The sequence below is a fragment of the Carassius gibelio genome, chromosome B23 (genome assembly GCF_023724105.1).
Source record: "Carassius gibelio isolate Cgi1373 ecotype wild population from Czech Republic chromosome B23, carGib1.2-hapl.c, whole genome shotgun sequence".
Classification (NCBI taxonomy): domain Eukaryota; kingdom Metazoa; phylum Chordata; class Actinopteri; order Cypriniformes; family Cyprinidae; genus Carassius; species Carassius gibelio.
The window spans coordinates 12,662,574-12,687,031 of NC_068418.1; the positions used below are offsets into that span (position 1 = coordinate 12,662,574).

The 24,458-nt window shown below is 38.9% G+C and overlaps 1 protein-coding gene across 1 annotated transcript in view; it reads left to right on the plus strand.

Annotated features, from left to right (window-relative positions):
* Positions 1-5,871: 5,871 nt before the first annotated feature.
* LOC128011781 (neurotensin receptor type 1) overlaps positions 5,872-24,458 on the plus strand; it is a 34,097-nt gene continuing 15,510 nt past the window's right edge. Inside the window, exon 1 of the mRNA XM_052594501.1 lies at positions 5,872-6,680. Within this exon, the coding sequence (XP_052450461.1) occupies positions 6,012-6,680 (669 nt within the window). The 5' untranslated portion in view covers positions 5,872-6,011. The remainder of the gene's footprint in view (positions 6,681-24,458) is intronic.

Below are 24,458 nucleotides of genomic sequence, written 5' to 3' on the forward strand. Positions count from 1 at the left end.
ACATCCTCCTGAAATATGATAGATATAATGAATGGGACATTAACCAACAAACAGAAATTAATGTGGTTAATTAATGTTTAATCTGCTTTTATCATCTTCTGAATTTTTGAAATATGTTTGGTTTTGAGTTTTTTCTTTTTTCTTCCTCTGTTCTTTTCTGCTTCTGCATGATTTATGTGGGAAACAAAAGTTACTGCCAAAAAGGAAAGGGAGCAGGAGGAGAGCTAACCTCAGGAGTCATGATTTTATGGAAAGCCATAATGAGTGCATGCAAGCGTAAGGAATAACAAAATTCAGCATGCTATATTTAAGACAGATCCAACGAAGAGACTATTAAAGGGATACAGTCGTTCACCCAAAAATGAAGATTTGCTGTTTATCTGCTTACCCCCAGGGCATCCAAGATGTAGGTGACTTTGTTTCTTCAGTAGAACACAAACCAAGATTTGTAGCTCAAACTGTTGCAGTCTGTCAGTCTTATAATGTAAGTTGATGGGAATCATGGCTAAAACATAAAATAAAAAAAATTAAAAACATACACAAACAAAACCATATTAAACCCTGCGGCTTGTGATGATAAATTGATGAGTAGACACAAAACAATCGGTCTGTGCAATAAACTGAACAGTATTTATATTGTTTTTAACCTCTGATTCATGCAATTTGCAACCTGTTCGAACTCTCCTATGCACGCTCATTGTTTAATTTGGTTTTGTTTGTGTATGTTTTTGTTTTTAGTTTTATAGTATGTTTTAGCCATTTAAGACTGTTTCTAACTAATGATTTTTGGTTGTAATTATATTGTAATTATAGCCATACATTCTGACCGTTCTATTATTATTATTATTATTATTATTATTTACATTTAAATTAAATTACAAAATTTTATATTTAGTAATGTAATACTTATTCCACATAGTCCATGCTTTTCACCACATTAATATTTTGATAAATTTTGATGTCAATGTTAATTTCTAGAAAAAACATTGAATTTAGCCACTGAATTTAAAAAGTATCTAAATTCTGTTTAGATGTAATAATTAAACTCTAATTATGTCCATAATTTTGCTAATATAATTTTATCATTTTTCTTAAAGGTATAATTTGAACATTGATTTTATTAACATACTGGTACTATTTAATATTTTATTATATTATTAATGAGTAACGTGCATTACTCTTCATCACAACATTAAGAACACATTCAAGTGTTTTGTATGTTAAGATAAGTCAAGCTTTCAATTAAACATACTGCTATTGCATGCTATAACATTTAGAAAAATGGCCAAATGTAAAAGCATGATTTACATAATGTCACAGTTAATGAGGATGAGACAGACCACATTAGAAAAAGGGGCTCATCTTCATCCTCCTCGAGGCAGCCAGAAGTAGGGGCAGGTTGTACAGAGATTTATTAATCAAAGAACATTCAGAGACCATTATTCTTGAGACAGGAGATACCGTAGAGCTGACGAAAGAGATCATAACACTGAGACCAGTCTGACGACAAATGCCTGCTCATTCCCATGCATCACCCTCTATCCACCTCATTCCTGATAGGCCTGACTCATACTAACATTATATCTTCATTACATTGAGCGATGGACAGTGGTTGCATAGAATTAAATGCCATTAACCTTTGAACATTTTCACTGTTCATATGTGTGGTTCATTAATTATAGTGGCACGGGCTGACATATCTCAAAATAATAAATGAGATATATCTCAAAACACACCAGTCATGTTGTCTGAGGAAAGACCACAGACTAATTCACGAGTTCACCCTTACATCTAATCTGAAGGCAAATAGTAGGCATATTTTGGCGTGCTGTCCTGGGGGAGGGGTCCGGGCCCGGAGCATAGCCCGAACCCAAATAACTCCCCCTATCCCTAATTTGGGATAAATAGATTAGAAGTGAGGAGTTGGGGTGGAGGAGGGTTGCCGAAAAACTGTCGTGGGACAGGAGGTAGGAAGACTGGATATATATATATATACGCTTGCGTGCTATTTAAGATGATTGGCTAAACGAGATGCACCTGTGCCAAATTGGATGATTATCTGATCGTGCTTCTCCCGAACTTTGTTAATAAAACCACATTAAAAGCAGCCACCCAGAACACAATCTGTATGTACCACTACACTCTCTGACAGATGCTTTCGGGGGATCCAGCCATGAACAAGTATAGATTAAAAAACGGTTTCCACTAAGCCATCATTGTTTGGGTTATGAACTGTAGTTTTGTCTTTTTCTGTATCATATCTGCCTGTTCTGTGTTTCCATTGTATTTTGCTTTGCTCCCCATGACTTAGTTTTCCTTGGTTGCCCTGATTAGTTCATTCTGTTCACCTGTGTTCATTCTATTATGTCATTAGTCTCTCTCTTGCGTTTGTATAACTTCTCCCCATTTCTGTTCTGTCCTGGTCCGTTATTATTTGGGTCTACACCTTTTGCTAACCCAGCTCCTTGATTCCTTGTATTTGTTTTGTGGATTATAATTAAAGACTGTTATTGGATTACCCCTGCATTGTAAGCAGAGCCGATCCTCCCTATTCGCAAAATACACAAGCTGTGTAGGGCCCCCAAAAACACCAGGGGGCCCCCTTGCTCTCAAAGATGATTTCATTTTAGTTTCGCCAGCGGTCATGAAAACATGAATGATAATATGATAATATGGTGAGTTGTCCTCCTTTCTAAATAAATATTAGTCAAATCATGTAACGTTAATGTTGTACAGTCTTGCGCAAGACAAAAAAAAACTAAACAACAACAACAACAAAAAAACAAGTCACGGAAGAAACACTGTTTCCAAAGTGGAAACTGACCAGATAAAATGCTGAAAATTTTTTAATAATAACGAACATTATTTTTTACATTGCTTAAAATGGTTTTCCTTGACATTTAAGTTGGATGTTCGTTTTTTATAACATCTTACCTGTTCCAGTGGGATGTACATTACCACTGTACCCATTTTCATCAATTAATCATTAAAACATTCCTACAACAAACGTTTGTTGGCTTGCACATTTCACCAATTTGTAATTCAATTAATGAAGACAACTCTAAAAACTCAAAGTAGAGCAGAACTTTTTGCTACAAGTTGGAACAGATGGAACCAAATGTGCTAGAAAATAATGATGAGAACATTTTATAGTACTTCAGCTAAAAAAAATCTGACTTCAATATCCAACATGTTTCTAAACCTTATATCCAGGACATTTCAATAAAGCACTCAGAACTGAGACGCTCTTTCATGTAGCCTATGCTCAAGGCCGGACTTACCATTGGGCTTGACTGGGCTCAAGCCCATGGGCCCCGCCCAATAGGGGGCCCCGCCCGTTTACGTTAGATTTTTTCAATAATATGTCATGTCAGTCATTTAATTTTTAATTTAAAGTTTGTTGATTGGTCTAGCATTGTTACCTGGCCCTGCAATGAAAATTTTAATTTAATTAGCTAAATTAAATGTCTGTCATCTTGAGGTTTGCTGATTGGTTATTGGCAGTTACGCAGTGCCTCGTCTACTGCCATTGAAAAAAACTGTCTGAATAAAAAAAAAAAAAAGGCATTAAGGCGCGGTCACACTAGACTTTAAACGTGCAAAATTATTTCGGACACCGCTGTGAATATGGGCGGGAGCAATAAAACGGTCTTTCCTCAATTATCACAACATGGATTAATATGTGCTTGTACTGTGTCTTTTGCGACGGCATCGAAAACGTCTTATTATATTGTACTCTCTGTATCTCTCTCTATATAAATATATACACCCTAAGCAATAAAAAATTATAAAACATCCACATTCAAATGTATCATTTGTTTCCGGTTGACACTACAAACCATGCAGATACTTTATTTTATTTTTTATAATCTTTTAAATATGTATTATATAAAATAGGACGCTGCGCTACAGCTAAAGTTATATAGTCCTTCCTTCATTCTTGAATTTCTGTACAGAGAGGTCACGCAGTGACGTATCGATCTTCTACTGGTCCCACATCTTCAAGTGATGCGAATTCGCAGGTCAGACCAAACTTGAACTTTGGAACGCAGAGAAATGCGAAATTTTTTCGCATGAGCTTGCGTTTCCGGTCTGACGCATTCGCATGCGTATGAATGGAAGTCAATGGAGAGAAAAGTGCAGTGTGACCGCCCCATTAGACAGTGATGTAACGGCGGACAAACGGTATCAGAGTGCCGCGCTTAAAAGAAAATTAAAGAATAAAGGACAGCAACACAAAAAGGAAGTCATCAGTAAAATGAAAAGGATTACATCAAAGACATTAATCCACTAGTAGAGTGGGTGCCGTGCGCCGCGCACACGCTTAATCTGGCTGGAGTTAATAGCGTAAACTGCTGCACAGAGACCGCCGATTTTTTTAACTTCATTCAGACTTTGTTCAACTTCTGCTCGAAATCCACAGCTAGATGGAAGGTGGTAACTGCAGGTTTGCAGCCTAATGAAAACCACCGCATTGAGACTATAATCTCTCTTTGACTCCAGGTGGGCTGCGCATGCACAGGCCACCAAGGCACTGTGCAGAAATTATGCCAATATTCAAGAGTCACTGATGAACATTGCAGAAGACAGCAAACAGAACCCGACAACACAAAATGATGCTTGGTCTCTGCATAAAAAAATGAACAGGCTTGATCCTGCTTTTCTTTGCACTGTGGAATTATGTTCTCCAACGCCACTAATTTGAACAAAGTTAGGCATGTTCTATGAAGTTCTATTTATGTATTTTTGCTAGAGTACTAAATTACATCTAATGATCTTTAAAATGCCATGGTAATGAGAAAATGCTTATTTAATTTTGTTATATATTATTCTCTAAGATTGTAATTAATGTGATGTAACTTAGTAGACATAGTACTGTAGGTCAAAGTCAGCCTAACACTGCCTATATGTATACTGGAGATGTACATAATCTATACAATATGTCGGCACTTACCAAGAACAGTTAAAAAAAAAAAAAAAGATTTATACACTCATAGATTTAGCTATTTATATGTAATATAAATTATTTGTTATGATTGCAACCTTACAAGGTATTTGTTTGTTTTTCAATATGTTTTCCAGGTAAATAAGTGTTTTATTCTCATTCTGACCAAAACATTTGTGCATTGCAATAAACACATGATCACTTTGAACTTTTTTTTATCATTATTTATTTATAAGAAAAACTTTTTCAAGCTTCAATCAGTGGTCATATAAATAAATTATAACAGTTTTTTTTTTTTTTAACATGTAACACTGTATACTGTACTAGTCACCTTTTGAAAGTAGCTTTGCAGTTCAAATAACGATTGGATCGATTATATTGTTATGCCACAAGATGGTGACAAATGACTTAAAAACATCAGTCATTGAATCGTTCATTCAGGAGATTCGTTCAAAAATGCTGATTCATCTATGAAACAAGTTTATTTGATTGAGGAATTTAATCATTCATTCAAACCCAAGTTTTTTTAAAATAAATGATTCAGATTAATTAAACATTTTTATAGACTTCAGCAATTAACATAAATTATGTTATTTTGTTTAGTTGTTTGTTCAGAATCGTGATCTCTGTTTTTATTCTCAGTTTATCCAGAATTGTGTAGCTCTAATACATAGCTTGTGTATGTATCATTTTGTTCTATTTAAAGTAATGTATAGAAGGTAGGGCCCGAAAGTGACTCAAGCCCAGGGGCCCCCAACACCCTAAGTCCTGCCCTGCCTATGCTCAAGGTTATAGCGCAGTCTCACTTAGAAAAAAATACACCAATCGTTGAATGGCACTGCGTCATTGCTCAAGGTTTGCATTCGTACGCGTCATCGTCATATAAAAGCCTCTGAACGTCTCGCTTTCGCAGACCTGTAAGAGTAAGTTTAGAGCAGTGGCCCCAGTTCACCACAGCGTTGCGCACAGCTCGCCAAATACACACATAGTAGGAAATGTGCAGCTCTTAGCAAGGAAAACGATGTTTAATTTAACCATTGTTATGTGTTGATATTTAAAAACTAACATGGAGTTTAATACTACGCTATCAGGACGCAACTTCATAGACTTGCGCATTTTAACGCAGAAACTTCTCTCTTCGGCGAACCGGTCCCTGTCATTTCTGGACAATGAAACGGAAAGCGTCTCCGAGGAGGATTTGGACGTAAATACAGACATCTATTCTAAAGTTTTTGTTACTGTGATTTATGTGGTGTTGTTTGTAATCGGACTTTTTGGGAACTCGATCACCCTTTACACACTTCTCACGAAGAAATCTCTTCAAAACCTCCAGAGTACGGTGCACTATCACCTGGCGAGTCTGGCCATATCCGATCTGCTCATCTTGATCCTCTGCATGCCCATTGAGTTATACAACTTTATCTGGGTTCATCACCCGTGGGCTTTTGGGGAGGCTGTTTGTAAAGGGTATTACTTTCTGCGGGACGGCTGCTCGTATGCGACGGCGTTCAACATCGCCAGCCTGAGCGTGGAGCGCTTCATGGCCATCTGCCACCCGTTCAAGGCGAAGAGCATCATGTCGCGGAGCCGCACCAAGAAACTCATCAGCGCTATGTGGGTCGCGTCTTTTCTCCTGGCCACTCCGATGCTCTTCACCATGGGGCAGCGACTGATAAAAGACGAATTTATATGCACCACTATCGTGTCCTCGATCACTGCTAAAAGCGTCCTACAGGTGAGCGCGCACAGTACTTTTTCCATGATTTGGACGAGTGGAGCATTTTCTTATTTCTGTATAAAGCCGTGGTTATAACTGCGTTTTGTTTCATGCATGAGTAGGCTAGCAGAAGCTTTAGTTTCTAATAAAAAGTAACAACCTGTTGCGTAGCAGTATCTCTCAATACCCGATCATCTAAAAAATAAACATTGTCTACATCTAAACATGGTCACGAATTCCCATGATTACACTATTAAACAGTGTAAAATGTGCACCCAGTAATTTGTTTCCCCATAATTAATAAAAAAACAACGTTCTAGAAATAATGTAGGCTCACATAAGATACTATCTCCATTCTTATCAGTTTTCCAGAAGAAGCTGTTTAATTATTTTATGGAGCGGGTCCCCACATGAAGAAATACTATAGTAATTTATAGTAAATATTATATCGTTTTTGAACCATAATAAAGTGTATTTCTCTGTATATATTATACTATTTACAACACTTTGTTAATGAATGCTACAGTGAACTGATAAACTGTAATAAATACTGTAGTATAGTTAAGATTTTACAACAGTAAACTACTGTATTGTAACATAATATAGCCTATAGTTGTAGAAAGCTTAGTAGAGTATTGGGTAAAGGGATTTGTTTATATTACTATAGCTGTTATATTACCACAGCAACTATAGAATTACTATAACAAATTAACTCAAGTAGGTTACTATAGTATGGTTCAAAAACACTATAGTATTTACCATAAATGACTATAGTATTTTCTTATGGGCGACACCACATGACCAGCTGCGTCACTAAGCTACTACTACTACTACTACTACTACTACTACTACTACTAATGTTGATTTTAATTTCTGACAATGCTGCACAAAGCAGGAAAAAATACATCTAGACAAAACAAGCAACTCCTATATGATAAAAACATACACTGTATGTACACACACAGCATAACACCCAGGCATTGCTTAAAATGCTGGAATGGATCATGTGTGCCATCCACCAGACAGTTCAAATCAAACGAGTGTGAGATAAAAAACAAAGTGTCCAAACAAGCAATCCAACATTACACCGAAGTCCAAGTTGACCAGCTGTCAACAAGTCCAGACATGCTGATTCAAGCAGAATGGGTACGAGGGGGAAAATAAAATTTCCAAACTAGTAATCTCTGCTGGATTGATGAAACAAACCATGATGACCTGAAGCTCAAGTGTGCAGATGGGTGCAATGCAACAGCCAGCCGAGTAGCAGGCCAGTAGATATACTAGTACTAGTACTATTGGAACAAACAAAACAGGCGAAAATATGGTTTTGTTGTAGTTGTTGTTGTTTACCTTAAGTAGCTATATTTCTTTTTCGACTTTGAACTTGTCCTAGTTAGATACTTTTGTTGATTTAACCTAATGCTGTTGGGTTGATTCTACCATATTTAAAACATTGTGTAAAAGTGTATTGGGTTTTATTCTGAAACACAAGAGTAGCGGTTAAATGATTTAATATGCATTAGGCCACTTTGATTATTTTGGAATTTAAATGAAATGCTGAAGTCTCGATTAATCAAACAACACATTAGAATGGCAAGCAGCAGTGTCCTCATTGCTTCCGTTGTGAGCACTGATGGTCATGGAAGTCAAAATAAATAATTCATTCAAATGAATTTAACTATTGCTGTCTCTTGAAAATACAACTGCAAGTCAGGACCCATATCTGTTAGTTTGAGTAACAAATGTCTGGATTTGCTAAAAAAAAAAAATAAATACGGATTTGCTATCTTACAAAAATTGAAAGCACCTATAGTGCTCTAAAGTAAATCCTGATTGCCTGGAAATGGAGACATTATGCTTTGATTCTTGGGAAATTGTCCTTGCAGCCCTAAAACTTGCACCTGCCTTATTCTTTTCTATTACACCAGTGAATCTAATATAGATTGGAGCACATTCCATTTACAAGGACAGGTCTCCTGTTTGTAACCCTCAGCTCTCTAACTCTGTTAAAATAAATTAAAATAAAAACAACTGCTAGAAGCTGAAAGCACCTGTGGTGTTTTAGGCAATACAAATACATGAAAATTACACTTAATTCTATATGAAAGAACATTACAGCATGCATTACTTGAAATGAATGTAGATAACTGGAACTCATAGCACAGCGGACACAATCAGTGAGTCACAATCTGAATCAGACAGAGCACTGTGCATTACTGACAAAGAGGGGACAAAACAAGAAATCGAGAATATGGATGCACATTGAAAAAGAGGCAAAGATGCAGAAAATGTGGAGAAAATTGAATTTGACAAATTCCACCAGTCACTGAGTGTGCGTTTCATCCTGAGAAATTCCAGTCAAAAGAATGATAGTTACAATATCGGCTGTTTGCTAGAGGACAAACTATTTATCATGTTTCAATCTTGGCAAATTGGATACCACAGAAAACCCCAAGATGTCCTCTTTTATATACAGAAGGTTTCACAATATCTAGTTTTATGTATTGCTGTTGCAATATCTGAAATTCAAATGCCCTGTGGGACACAAAAAAACACATAAATGGTCTTTTATTGCTTTTGGAGATGTGGTATAGCCTCACCACATAAGTGTAAACTGATATAAATATGTATGTTGCTGAAATGTTTGTGTTCAATAATGGTTTCTTGGATATGAGCAACTGTACAGATGCGCTTAACCTTTCACCCTCTTCTGTTTGTTGTTGTGATCTTTCTTATTGCGCAATTTGCACATGAAATTAATCTAGTGCACTTGAAAGTACATGGATACAAACATACAAATAATGTGAGGGTGACATATATATATAGCAGCAGGCAGTGCTGTTGGCGAGGATAGGTGGCTGATAGCTGAGATTTGCCTGGCACTGTGTTCTGGCAGATGTTTAGCGCTCCTCTCACCACAAAGAGGGGGAGAGAAGAAGGGATGAGTTAAAGTTTTCAGCTTCTGACACTTCACCCCTTCATTTAACAGTACAACACCATTCACAAAGCACAGCTTTCTCAATTCAACACAATAGGAAACCTGCAAGAAATACAAAGACACAAAAAGATTTCACTGTTGAGTGAGCTCTGACAAAACATTTTGGTCAAGCAGATTTATTAGAAATGCGTGCACTGTTTTGGGTGGTTTATGGGGACACAAATTTGTATAATGACATAGGTATAACAGAGGTATTACAATTTGTAGGTGGTTTATGCCAGTCTTTTCAATTGCTTAAAAACATACTAAATGTTTTTTTGTTTTTTTTTATAATAATGCACAAAATTTAGGTTTAGGTTGAGGTTTGGTGTAGGGCAATAGAAACTAGAGTTTGTACAGTATAAAAACCATTTTGCCTATGGAGAGTCATATACTACCAATACCAACATACCAGTAAATAGAATTATTTCTGAAGATATCAAAAAAATCTTGATTATACTAATTTTTTACCAAAAGTGTATATTTATTTATGGTTGTATAGTGGTATCTTGAAATATGAATTAAATGTTTTAATATAATAGTTTTTAAAATATTTACAGAATGTACATATTATTATATTATTTTGGTCTTTTGAGATAATTATATAGTTTTTCTATTGATAGCCCTTGTTTTTAACAGTAAAAAAAGTGTAATGTAATATTTTTTTTGAAAATATAATGTATATCTCCTTTCTTTGCAGTGCACGTTGTATCTTTCAACATTTTTCCTTTTGACTGTTGCCTTTATCTATTAGTATTTTTCTATTATTTAATAACATTGTATCCATGTTTATAATATTGTTTTTTTTAAGACACATTCTAATGAAATATCTCGACTAAAATCATATCAAAACTAGCCTAGACAGCCCACCCAAAAAAATATGTTTGCTCCTAATCGCGACCGGAAATAAATGTAAGATGACACATGTCAGTGAGCACAGGAATCAGCAAAGATAGAGATGACGTCTGTTTGTGTCCGTCCACAGTGAGCTAAGAGTGCACAGTGTACTGACGGGTATATCTGCTGCTGCTGAGAGAGATTACGATTAAGGCCGGCATGGAGAGTTGCATATTTATATGCTAAATATTTTCATGGTAAAAAAAAAAAAACTTAAACATAAACAAGAGCATAAAACACACACACACACACACACACAAACAACACCACACACTTTGCAAATTACTGTTGCTCTTATTTGCTAATCATTATTGTTTTTGGTATTGTATGTAGATCTCATTGATTTTCTCTACCTGACACTTCATTCATGAAGCTTTAATTACATGTTGTGAAGCATCTGTGTCCCTCATATAGATCTGCCAGAGATATTTGCTGTTTGTCGCAAGCAGTGGTCAGCCAGGAAAACAGAGCCAGACAGCTGAGCTTCCTGCGTTCTTGAGAGGAGTGTGTTTGGTGCAAATGAAAGTGACACAATACAGACTTTCTGTGAATCTCTAAAATGTCAGTCACTTACTTTTTGAGTTTATTCTCAGTTGCCTTGAGTGGCAAGATATGCTGCTACTTTTGTCCAGGATCCTGTTCGAGGTGTGAATTACACAGTCAAAGTGCTTCAAAGCAATCACAGGTGCACTCTTTACTCCAGACACCTTCACAGACATCAGGGCAGCAGATACTGACAGACAGAGAGATGTCTGACAGATAAAAGAAACCTCAGCCAAGAGTTCATCAAAGAGAGGAGGAGAGACAAAACTGAGGCCAAAGAAAGAGCGGAAGGACAACTTTCAACATGATACTTTTCAGTCAGTAAATAAGAAAGAAAGAGACAGGTTTTGCAAATGTTTTTAAATATTTTTATTTTTACCTTACATCATGGGCGATGCTAGCCTTGAATGATTTTAGTAAAGCTCTGACTAATTTATCAGCCTCATCAATTTTGTCATAAATCATGCAGAGCTACTGATCTGTAAATCAGATATATTGTGGAAAGCAACATTTTGACTGTTTAGATTATAAAATCTGGTAAAAATTGTTAACTGTGCCACAAAGTGAAGCTCGTTTAAATTATGGCACAACATTTAGTTTCGCTCAGCACTAAAGAAATTAGGAAGAAAATGTTGGCCTTGGTCCATCCAGACGCAGCACCTTAAGAAATGTTTTGAAATGGATTTTGGATAATGCCATTTTTGAGGCCATTTTTTTGTCCCCATACCCTAGGGTGAACTACACACACACACACACACACACACACAGCTATACCTTAAAAAATGGCTTTAGATGTTTGAGCATCTGAGGCATTTCTATTAGTTAATATGCAATAGCCTTCATGGTCTGAATGACAGCAGCAGCAAAAGTAATTTCTGAGGATTTTGATGCAGTATTACAAAGAAACATTTTTCCTTTGAAGCAATGCAGTGTTAATCTACACTTTCTGACACAGTAGACCTACCTTTTCAAAGAGTGCATAGTGGCACCTTAAAGGTACATATTAATGCATAAAAAGAACAAAAGTGTATCTTTTTGAAAAGGTTCCGGCCAGTGAAAGATGTTGGAGAGACTTTTTCCTTGTAATTTACAATAACTCCATTTTATTTTAATACAGACACACTGGCTTTATTGTGTTTCTCTCTATGTATTTAAGAAATAAAGAAGATTAAGATTATGAGACTAAAAATACATAGGAGACAAAAGAGTACAAATAAACCATAAACCAGTAACTTATCCACCTTCAGCTTCAACACACACAATGGGCATGTGCTGCTATTTGAAGGGAAGAAATATAAATTAATACTGCTTATAACCCTTAAGAGCTATACTTGCAGGTTGCGGCTACACACCACAGCCCAGGATTTAGCTAATTACCTCATTAGAGCCTCTAAGGGTCATTAATTGGTTAAATTACACTGCACAGTTCTCAAATTGAACAAATGAACAAGGCACAAAAAGCTCATTTGAATAACTCCAACCTATTGCAGTGCTACAACTGTGTTTTATTAACACGCATGGCTGTGCCTGTTGCTCCATTAGTTTGTTTATCGTCTGTTTCATAAGAACATCTCTTTTGTTGTATTCCTATTATCTGTGGGTTTCTCTTTTTGATGTAGTTGCCTTGTGGGATCAGTGGCTTTACTGAGTGAGGCAACTTAGAAATCTATTGATGATAAAAAAAAAAGAATAATAATAAAATGAACAGCCATCAAATCTGATTAACACATCAAAATGCACTTGCCCCAGCTTTAAAGGTTCAGTGCTAAGTAAAGAGGGAATTTAATTATGAGTTCTGCTCAGGTGGTCTGATATTGAACAGAAACAACAACAAAAATAAATAAATAAATAAATACAGTTGAACTGTCAAATTAGCATTTAACAAACAGGGGAGATAAACATCCCAGAAAAACACTGTGAATGCATACATTAACTAGCTAATTGTAATGTTGTGGATGATGTTTGACATGCACTCTAACAAGCTAATGCTCAAATCATGTATATTAATTTCTAGCTATTGTGCTTTCACATTCATTGAAATGAATCAGTAAATTTAACTTGCTTTATAAAATGAGTTCTGTTCAAATACAAGATACTGATAACCACCATCATAATACAGGCAATAAAAATTTCAAAATTAAACAGAGCACAGTTGTCACGGAGACGAACCCCGTGATTCCCTCTACTGGCCAGCAGAGGGCTCCATCTCCTGAATATTGACACTCATGCACCCACACACTCACTTAAACTGATTCACAACTACACTACCCATCTACCCCGTGCCTTGGACTCTGATCACCACCCAGGTGCAGCTTATTTGTACTGCTATATAAGCTGCACAACTACATCAGTTTAACGCGAAGTCTTGTTTTGCTCCGGCTGACATTTCCAAGCGTTATTTCCCGTGTTTGATTTCCCGTTTACCAGTTCTGTGTGTTTGCCGTTTCTTGAACCATTGCTGCCCGCCTCTTGACCTTGGATTGTTTATTGGACTCTGAATATTGCCTGTGATCCCGATCTATTGCTTGTGTTTGACGACGATTCTGGTTACCTCTACTGTTGTGTTTGCTGGTTTTGACCCCTGCCTGTACGACCACGAATTGTTTAATAAAGCTTGCAAGATGGATTCCCCGTCTGGTGACGACTCATTACAGAAGACTTCGCCACAACCGAATCCAGCGGCTTACGATCATCTGTGTGCTACAATGGCTGCCCAGGCAAGTCAAATAGCTGCTAACCAGCATCAATTGAATCGTTTGACTCCGATCACAGAGGAACTGGTAAAGGCTGTTCAAAGCCTCCACAGCACTGCCGTAACGGCACCACCACCGGCAGCGGCCGTCATTGCCCACGCGGCAGGAACGCAAGCGCAAGTTAATCCACGACTGGCTTACCCGGAGAAATTTGACGGGGATTCTACCAAGTGTAAGGGCTTCCTACTGCAATGCTCGCTGTTCGTCGAGCAACAACCCACCCTTTACACTACTGATGCTGGTAAGATCGCCTTAGTTTGCTCACTATTAACGGGAAGAGCTTTGGAATGGATAATGGCTGTATGGCGCGAGGATGGAACAGCGTTCACCACTTTCACTGACTTTCTGGTGCGATTCCGTGAGGTGTTTGATCACCCCCGAGAGGGGAAAGGAGCGGGTGAGCGTCTGCTTGAGTTGTCGCAGGGAGAATTAACAGCAGCGGAATATGCCATGAACTTTCGTACACTGGCTGCTCAAACGTCATGGGTGAGTGAAACGCTGAAAGTATTGTTTCGCAAGGGGCTTAATCACGAACTGCAAACCGAACTCGCTTGCCGTGATGAGGGGAGAACCCTGAATGATTTCATTTCGCTAACTATCACCATTGACAACCTACAACGCTCTCGCCGTGTCAGCGCTCAACGCCTCTTCCCCGTTACGACAACACGATCCGCAGAAACTACAGAACCCATGCAGATCAACTCCTATCATCTGACAGCTGAGGAACGCCACCGCCGCATATCTAACCGACTCTGTCTCTACTGTGGCGCTCCGGGGCATCAACGAATTACTTGCCCGTCACGTCGCTCTTCTTGTACTTCTAAATCGGTGAGTGCATCTTTAAATTCAGTCAGTCCCCTAAACTGTGTCTCACTCCCTCTTGTAATCAAGACTAACAACGATCGTGTGGCTACCACTGCTCTACTTGACTCAGGAGCAGCTGGGAATTTTATCTCTGAAGAATTTGCCAAAAAGAATACCATTTCTCTAATTTCATGTACAAATCCTTTGTCTGTAGCCACAATAGATGGACGCCCTTTGGGGTCTGGACTGATTACTCACCTCACTCAATAACTGCTAATGTTTACCGGTCTGCTACATCAAGAAACCATTCAATTCTACGTGCTCCCTGTATCTAACACTCCTGTTATTTTGGGCTTGCCCTGGCTCAGACTGCATGACCCTCATGTATAGTGGAGAGAGGGACAAATTCTTAGATGGAGCACCCAGTGTCAGAAATCATGCCTTCCGACCATCTCTCCCATGCCTGTGCAAGCCGTCACGTTAGACTCAGAGTCCACCAGCATTCCCAATCTGCCCAAGGAGTATCACAATCTCGCCACCGCCTTCAGCAAGATACAAGCAAACACATTACCACCACACCGCAGTCACGATTGTGCCATTGATCTAATTCCAGGTTCCTCACCACCCCGGGGCCGAGTATTTCCATTATCATTACCCGAGTCAGAAGCTATGGCCAAGTACATCAAGGAGGAGTTGGAGAAGGGGTTCATACGTCCGTCCACTTCTCCTGCTTCAGCTGGCTTCTTCTTTGTCCGTAAGAAGGATGGAGGTTTGCGCCCTTGCATCGATTATCGTGGACTCAACGAGATAACGGTAAAGTTTCGCTATCCACTTCCACTGGTGCCCTCTGCATTAGAACAGCTACGAACTGCACAATACTACACCAAATTGGATTTGCGCTGCGCATACAACCTCATCCGCATTAGGGAGGGGGACGAGTGGAAAATAGCTTTCTCAACCACCAATGGGCACTACGAATACCGGGTTATGCCGTTCGGACTGGTCAATAGTCCTTCGGTTTTCCAATCATTTGTCAATGACATCTTCAGAGACATGTTAAACAGGACTGTTATCGTATACATTGACGATATCTTGATCTATTCAGATACCCTGGAGGAACATATCCAACATGTGAGGGCCGTGCTGCAGCGACTCATTGAACACCAACTCTATGCAAAGGCGGAGAAGTGTGAATTCCATACCACCTCTACCACCTTCCTGGGGTACGTCATCAGTCCAGAGGGGGTCGCCATGGATGAGAGCAAAGTCAACGCCATTCTCAAATGGTCTGAACCCAAAACACTAAAGGAACTCCAACACTTTCTGGGGTTTGCTAATTTCTACCGCCGTTTCATCAGAAACTTCAGCTCTGTGGTCAGTCCCCTCACGTCAATGGTCAAAAAAGGAACCCATCGGCTACACTGGTCAGAGGCTGCTCTCCAAGCATTCCAAGAACTAAAAAGACGGTTTGTGACTGCACCCATACTCCACCATCCTGACCCATCTCTTCCGTTTCTCATCGAAGTGGACGCCTCCAACACTGGTATCGGGGCTATTCTCTCTCAACGCCAGAGTTCTACCGCTAAACTCCACCCATGTGCCTTTTACTCCCGCAAACTCAATACTGCTGAACTACTCTGTAACTGGGTCTTCCGTCTCTACGGACTACCTGAAGTTATCGTCTGGGATAGAGGCCCTCAGTTCACATCTCGTCTCTGGAAAGCCTTCTTCCAAGCCCTCGATGTAAACGTGAGCCTGACCTCCGGTTACCACCCTCAATCCAACGGTCAGGTCGAAAGACTCAATCAGGAACTCACCCGGTTCCTGAGATCATACTGTAGTTCCAACCAAGAAGATTGGGCCCGGTACCTCCTTTGGGCTGAGTACGCACAGAACTCCCTGGTCAAGCCAGCTACTGGTATCACCCCCTTTAAATGCATCCTAGGCTATCAGCCTCCCATGTTTCCCTGGTCCGGGGAACCCACCGACGTACCCGCCGTCACGGACTGGTTGCAACGCAGTGAGGAGACTTGGAACCAAGCTCACGTACATCTTCAACGAGCCATCCTCCATCAAAAGGAACATGCTGACGACCGTCGGCGTCCTGGGCCTGTATACCAACCAGGACAATGGATGTGGCTCTCTACCCGAGATCTCCGTCTTCGACTACCCTGCAAGAAGTTGAGTCCAAGGTACGTGGGTCCATTCAAAATTACACATCGGATCACTCCTGTTTCATTCCGTCTTGCATTACCTGACACCTATCGCATTTCTCCTACTTTTCATGTATCTCTGCTCAAGCCCGCTGTTGCCCCTGGAGAGGAGGGAGAGGGGAGGTCCCGTGAGCAGAGCCCTCAGCCCTTCCAGATTGAGACTGAGGAAACTTACCAGGTGCGAGAACTTCTTAACTCCAGACGTCGTGGACGCATCCTGCAGTATCTGGTCGACTGGGAGGGGTACGGTCCGGAGGAACAATCCTGGGTCAATGCTGACGACATACTAGACCCCAACCTCATCACTAAATTTCATCAGTTACATCCGGAGAGACCGGCCCCTCGACCACGCGGTAGACCCCGACGTCATCTACCATCTCGCGCGAGGAGTCGCTCGCAGGGAGGGGGCTCTGTCACGGAGACGAACCCCGTGATTCCCTCTACTGGCCAGCAGAGGGCTCCATCTCCTGAATATTGACACTCACGCACCCACACAGGTGCAGCTTATTTGTACCGCTATATAAGCTGCACAACTACATCAGTTTAACGCGAAGTCTTGTTTTGCTCCGGCTGACATTTCCAAGCGTTATTTCCCGTGTTTGATTTCCCGTTTACCAGTTCTGTGTGTTTGCCGTTTCTTGAACCATTGCTGCCCGCCTCTTGACCTTGGGTTGTTTATTGGACTCTGAATATTGCCTGTGATCCCGATCTATTGCTTGTGTTTGACGACGATTCTGGTTACCTCTACTGTTGTGTTTGCTTGTTTTGACCCCTGCCTGTACGACCACGAATTGTTTAATAAAGCTTGCAAGATGGATTCCCCGTCTGGTGACGACTCATTACAACAGTGTTGCCCAATAATAAATCACCCTCAGGATGTCAATATTAAATAATGCAATACAAATTAACATATACAGTATAAATATAACTTTAAATATCCCATTGTTCATGACTGATTTAAACAAACCAAAAAAAAAAAAGTAGAACAAGACAAACAACATTATTTATATTCAATGTAATCAGATTTGATGTGTCATATGGATCTTTGGAAACATCTTTTACAATGCAGGCACATAAAGGGAATAAGAAGGGAAAGGGAAAAAAACAAGAACAGATTACCATGTCACAAGAAAACAGAGAACAAAACACTCATATAACAACTGTCCAATAGGCTGCGTCCGAAACCACCTACTTCTGTACTCTATAGTAGTGAAAAAGCAGTAGATGAGCGAATAAGTATGTCAGAATCCTTAGTATTCATAAAAGAGTAGTTGAGAATCACCTGGGTTACGTACTAATTCTTTCACGATTTGCACATGCGACTACTTAAAGGTACAATTTGTAAGATATTTGCTGTAAAATATCCAAAAACCACTAGGCTAGTGTTATATATTTTGTCCAGCTGATTACTTACAATATCTCTAATGTTTTCAACTACTTGTAAATAATGAGAAAATTCCCATTCTAAACAGTGACACGAGGCAGTGCAGTCACCTGTCAATGACGTTAGTTACCCTTTGTTACCGCCTTTACTGACGTAGAAAGTGTGGGTACACATGACACATGACAAAAGTGTCGTGGACTAATGTAGAAGTACTGTCTAGCATCCAGCAAACCACTAGCTTGCTTCAAGCAGTTCCTTATTTACTTATTCTTGCACGTTTTATGGTTAATTGTATTACTTATTTATGGAAAATAATTACTGTTCAAACTTCAACTAGAAAGAGATGCCGATCTCGCGATCTATCGTTTTACTCGATAGGTGAGTTATTTTGATTCGTATTTTTACAAAAAATGTATGCTATTATAACGATCAACAAGATTAGCATTTTGGGGCATACACACCAAACGCGGAGCATCGCGTCTCTAGACCCGCACAAAGATGCCTCTGATCCATAGTCTGATCGCATCTTTGCATTGACTTTGCATGTAATCTACTCGCGCAAATCGTTGAACTCGCGTTTGAAAATTATGACATCAAACACAACATTTATAAAACTTTACCTCATCCGTTAAATCCATGATTTATCTTCCTGTCTGATTGATGGCCGTCAGCGGTTGGGTAGAAGACAACAGATCCCATCATTCCACGCTCCTTCTTAGTGTCATCAAACCACGCGATTGTTATTGTTTTGGTAGTGCACCCTCTCGTGGCAGGTACTACAACCTGTACCTTTAAAGTATATCCGAATATGCCTACTTCTCTACTATAGTAGGCAAGCGAATAAGTATGTCCGAAACCTCAGTATTCATAAAAGAGTAGTCGAGAAGTTCCCGGATGGCCTACTTCTTCTGCCCAGATTCTTGAGTGCTCATCCGATGGATACTTTTCTATCCCAGGAGGCCACGGGAGAAGATACACCATGAAGAAGAAGAAGAGAATACCTCATTATCAAACATGGAAGAAATCTTGGATGAGGGTGCTTACAAATGTGAGTATTACAAACCAAAAACATGGTTCCTTATTTTAAATTTACATTTGTTGAACTACTGTAGAGAAAATTGTTGAACGTGTAAAGACACTGAATGGTATAGTGTAGTTGTGATTTTGCTGTAAAAACCGGTTTTATTATGTACAGCTAACAAAGGAGCTACAGGAAGCACACGTACCTCTCCAAAGTGGGTTTACATACATTTTAAACCATATACATCTTAAATACGATTACTAAATGTCTATTAAATATATGGTAGGAAAATCTTCAATATGAATTTCATATGAGTATGTCTAATAGGTCCTAGATATGAAGTAGACATCTGAGTGATGTACATGTGTGCCAGTGTGTAGTACAATTCACTGATGTCAGCACTGTTTGCAATAGATTAATGTAAGTCATGTAAATAAACTTCCATAAAGTAACTAAAATATGAGTAATCTATTTTATTTGTCCATTGGTACTGCTGAAAAATTGAGGAACATTTGTGTTGGATAAAAAGCTACTTAGCACATCATAAACTACCTCAATGTGTAAATGTAGTTCCTTTTCAGGAACTCGAGCAGCGTCGAGGAGACGGGCCAGTCCTTATCTCCTTCCTCATCTGCCAGATCCGGCGCCCAAACCCTGGGTTCGGAAGCACGCTCATCGGTTTCTTCCCCCCAGGGTGAGGGATCAGCTCTCCACCTCTCTTCCTCCAAGGAGGTCAATGTGGAGACTGTTACTGGGGATTCGCCACCCCTGTCGCCCCAATATGAAGAGCTTTTGGAGGTGGTTACTCGTGCGGTTGAAAGATTACAAACAAATAACAAGCCAGCTGAATGGCACATGCATTTATAGCTTCCTGGTCGCTACATCACCCCGCCCGTGACATCACGCCCTTCCGTTGGACAGATTGCAAACGATATTCAGAGTCGGTCTCGTCAGGGACATTCCCCAAAGCGCTCGACGCAGCGTCTTCAAGGAACCAGGGTTACATTCGTAACCTTGAGACGTTTTGAGTTAACTTGAATCTTGCCTGGATGTTACAGGGATAGATGAGCACACACCACTGCTTATTTGGTAGAGAGCGGCTAGTGAAGCCCTCTTCACCAGAAAGCGAAATAAAAAATTCAAAAGGGAAAACCTCAAACAAAAATTTTAAGTAAGATCATTTTATTACTTCTAAAACAGAAATCAAATGACATTATGCTATTAAAATGACTACTTTTGCATTTTGTTTGTGCATTTTTTGTAGGATCTGAACTGTCCACAGACCAGTGTTAGCACTGAGGATGGAGAGCCAGCAGTATTCTGGAAATTGTACATTGCCATGGATGAGACCAGAAATGGTTCTTCTATGACATTGCTGTGGCCTCTTTTGGCACCTTTATCTTTAAGAGTGTACTATAGAAGTAAATGTATTGTCTTGAATATAATGGTACGGCATTAAAATTGGTTTAATTTTAGTTAAATAACTACTAACAATAAAAATATGTCTAAAGCATTTATTAAACTTACTTAATGATAATTCCAACATTTACTAACAAGTACTAGTACAAGTACTAACAGTGAACAGTTGTTTTTTCATTAAAGGGGGGGTGAAATGCTCGTTTTCACTCAATATCCTGTTAATCTTGAGTACCTATAGAGTAGTACTGCATCCTTCATAACTCCAAAAAGTCTTTAGTTTTATTATAGAAAGATAGTCTGTACCGATTTTTCCTGGAAAAACACGACCGACTGGAGGCGTGACGTGTGGGCGGAGCTAAAGAATCCGAGCGCCAGTAGGCTTTTGTGTTGAGAGCGTTTGGAAGCTGTGACTTTACCGTGAGGAAAAAAACATCCAAAACAAACCATGGCTAACAGACAGATTCAGCCGTTTATTTATGATCCAGAATCAGATCCCGAGGCTGAAACTGAACGAGAGCAGCAGCAGCAACGACTCGCTCCGAGCGGGCTCGAACCCGGGTCTCAGGCATGGGAGGCGGACGCACTAACAAGGAGGCAGAGAAATTTTAAGCAGTTTTACTCTCCGCATGCGGTTCCAACACACGATCGTGACCCTTTTTCGTTGGGATTGCGGCATCCTTAAGAAATAAACGATACGCAAATCCGTCGTCAAACTGGGCCTTATTTGTAAACCAAGCACCTTCGAAATGCAGGGAACAAACAAAAACACTTGCACAACTCCGTTGATGCTCCGTAAAAATAAACTCCATCCACTGGTCCCTTAATGCTGTTTCTCTTTTGGTAATCTGTGCAGGGTTGTCTTGCCCTGGCAACCAAAAACACACTCCTTTTGTGACATTTCGCGACGCTCTCGCTCTGATCAGTGAATGAATGTCTGTGCTCAGCCTCTCAGTGCTCTGCTATACGTGAGCACGCGCTCTTCCGGCAGTGCCTTAGGACCCATATAAGGAAATTCTGCTCCATCTAACGTCACACAGAGCCATACTCGAAAAAAACTTTCCGAAACTTGTGACAAACCGGAAGACGTATTTTTGGAACAGAAATACTCCTTCAAACGTACAACTTAATTTTTGAAACTTTGTCCATGTTTAGCATGGGAATCCAACTCTTTAACAGTGTAAAAAACTCAGTATGCATGAAATAGCATTTCACCCCCCCTTTAATTAACATGAACAAATATTAATTAATACTGTAACATGTTTATTGTTCAGATGTAAATAAATCAATTAAATGAGTAAATTAGTAGAAAGATGACATAATTGTACTTACTTTTCAAATAAGCCTAAATGATTAAATTATTTGGATAAGGTGTGTTTAATTTGGGTTATATCTAAATTGTGCAGGGCTGTGGCCCTCCAGGAACTGAGTCTGACACCCTTGTAATACAGTATTTTACAGAGCTGTAATATCTGCTCTTTCAAAACAATCCCAGGCACAGTTTTTTGGAGCCATCCAACCCGTATCACTGACTGTCTCAAGCCTGAACAACAGAGTTCCGTAGATAGAGTCGTGTCACTTCCTGTCAGAAGGCCAGGAGAGAAGAGCATGGAGATTGTGTGCATGTCACGAATGTTTGTAAACATATGAAAATTGCTGTGCTATTACTCAGAAAAGGAGCATAGCATGAGGAAAACTGCTGAGATTTCATAGGCCTTTTAACAAAGAGGTAAAAAAAAAAAAAAAAACAGATGCTGTAAACCTGGGTTGCATTGATGGAAATCATAGCAATACTCTGGTAGCTGACTATGAGTTATGAAACCTATGACTGGGAAAATATGACTGATTTGTACCTCAACTCTCAATTTGTTTGATAAATGTAGTTTAATGCCATAACATCTGCTACATTGTCTTTTGAGAACTGGCTTGGAAAGAACCGACCTAAATTAAAAATTCTACCGTTTTGTCACACCTGTTTTATGCTTCCCTTATTTGCCATAATGTGTTTGAATTTTCTAATGCATCATTTGCAAATCATTAAATCCATTTCATTTGTTTTCATGAAATTACTTATTTTTATTTTTTTTCTATTTACCTACAGTCCTAATTATATTTTTATTTGTTATTATAAAGCACTATAATGTCTGGAACACGAAGACAGAGCCATGATAATACTTGTATTGCAGCTTCAGTGTCCAGACTAAATAAAAACAGAGTGAACATTAAGTCAAGGTTTGGCTAATCCATGCAGGACTCCGGCCCTCGACAAGCAAACACTTGAGTGGAATTTGATTTGCCACATGATTTGTTTGCTTATTCGAGTGTGCATGTGCACTGTTGCCTAACTGAGCATACCTGCTGGAAAGCTTTGATGGAGAAATTATATGGAAATGTCATTTTCCTGAACATTCTTTGACAAACATTCATAGACAGCCACAGTGCAGACCTTCTCCAGTCACCAATGAGGGAACATTCTAATAAAACTTAAACATGACTCACAAACAAGCATAATATTCTTCTCTGCTCATATAGGTGCATTTGCATAATGCATAAATAAATCATGTATAAATATAAGGTCCGGGTTTTCCATTATACCAACACTATCATTCAAAACAACATGAATTGTCTCAAAACACAAAAGTCAATTTAATAAGGTGGCTGAACTCTTTTAAACTACCTCTGTGGTTCCCATGGAGATGGGCTCTTTGCAGCTTGAATGCAAGTAAAAAAAAATAATAATAATAAAAATAACGGTGCATGCAATCACACACAAAACATTCCTGTGTTGCCAGGGCAATCAAACAAGAATAAAAGCACAAAGTTTTGTGTTTGTCTTCTTGCCATGGCTGAATAATAGATTGACTAGTAGACTTTTGACAGTTCCTTTACTTTTTAAAGTAATCTCTGCCATATTTATATACATTGGTTTATGGCTGGTCAGGCTTTTGCATTTCACTGAACTCAGCTAAAAAGTCCCAAAAAGAAATCACATTTGTTTGTCAGTACTTCCATGGCTTCATTAAATATGGCAACCAACTCTCTTAATTTTGCTTGTATTTGTGTGTCTTCATAAACACAGAGAGAATTCCTCCCTGCATTCTCATTTTTGCTCAATGTGAGAACTGATGATAACAAACATAATTAGTGAGAGAGCCTGCATTTATGTAATACGTGATTAATTATCCAATTAATTTTCTTGAAACCATTAGAACATAAACTAGCACAAAGTGTTAAAACATAAATTAAAAATGGTTACATAAAACATTAGGATACAGCACATAAATATTTAGCTTTTTGCTAAATCATTTTCAGAATACAACATAATTAAAACTGTCAGGCACATTGATTGGCAGCTATAACACACTGACTGCTGTAAAACATCTGCACCAGGATTTACTTTATATTTAATGATTTATACACACATACTGATTTTTTTTATACTGAGAATTCCAACATACTATTTTATTTTTATTTTTATTTTTTTGTTGTGCTGCCAATTATATATTATACCTGTATCATATGCTTTATACCTGTAAACCACTACACCATTCCTGAGATTAATTGCACCAGTATGCCGCAAAGCAAAGCTCACTTTGAAGGGACCTATTACAATTAGAAGCAAGTTTGTACTTGGTTAGGCAGATATGCACAAAAACAAAAATACAATATGATATTCTGTTCCCATGTAATCCAACATCATCTTAGCACCAAAATCCGTTTACTGGCGAAATCATGAGGCAATGACTTTTTTAAATTTGCTTTTGAGTCCTGTTTGGTTTTAATTAGTA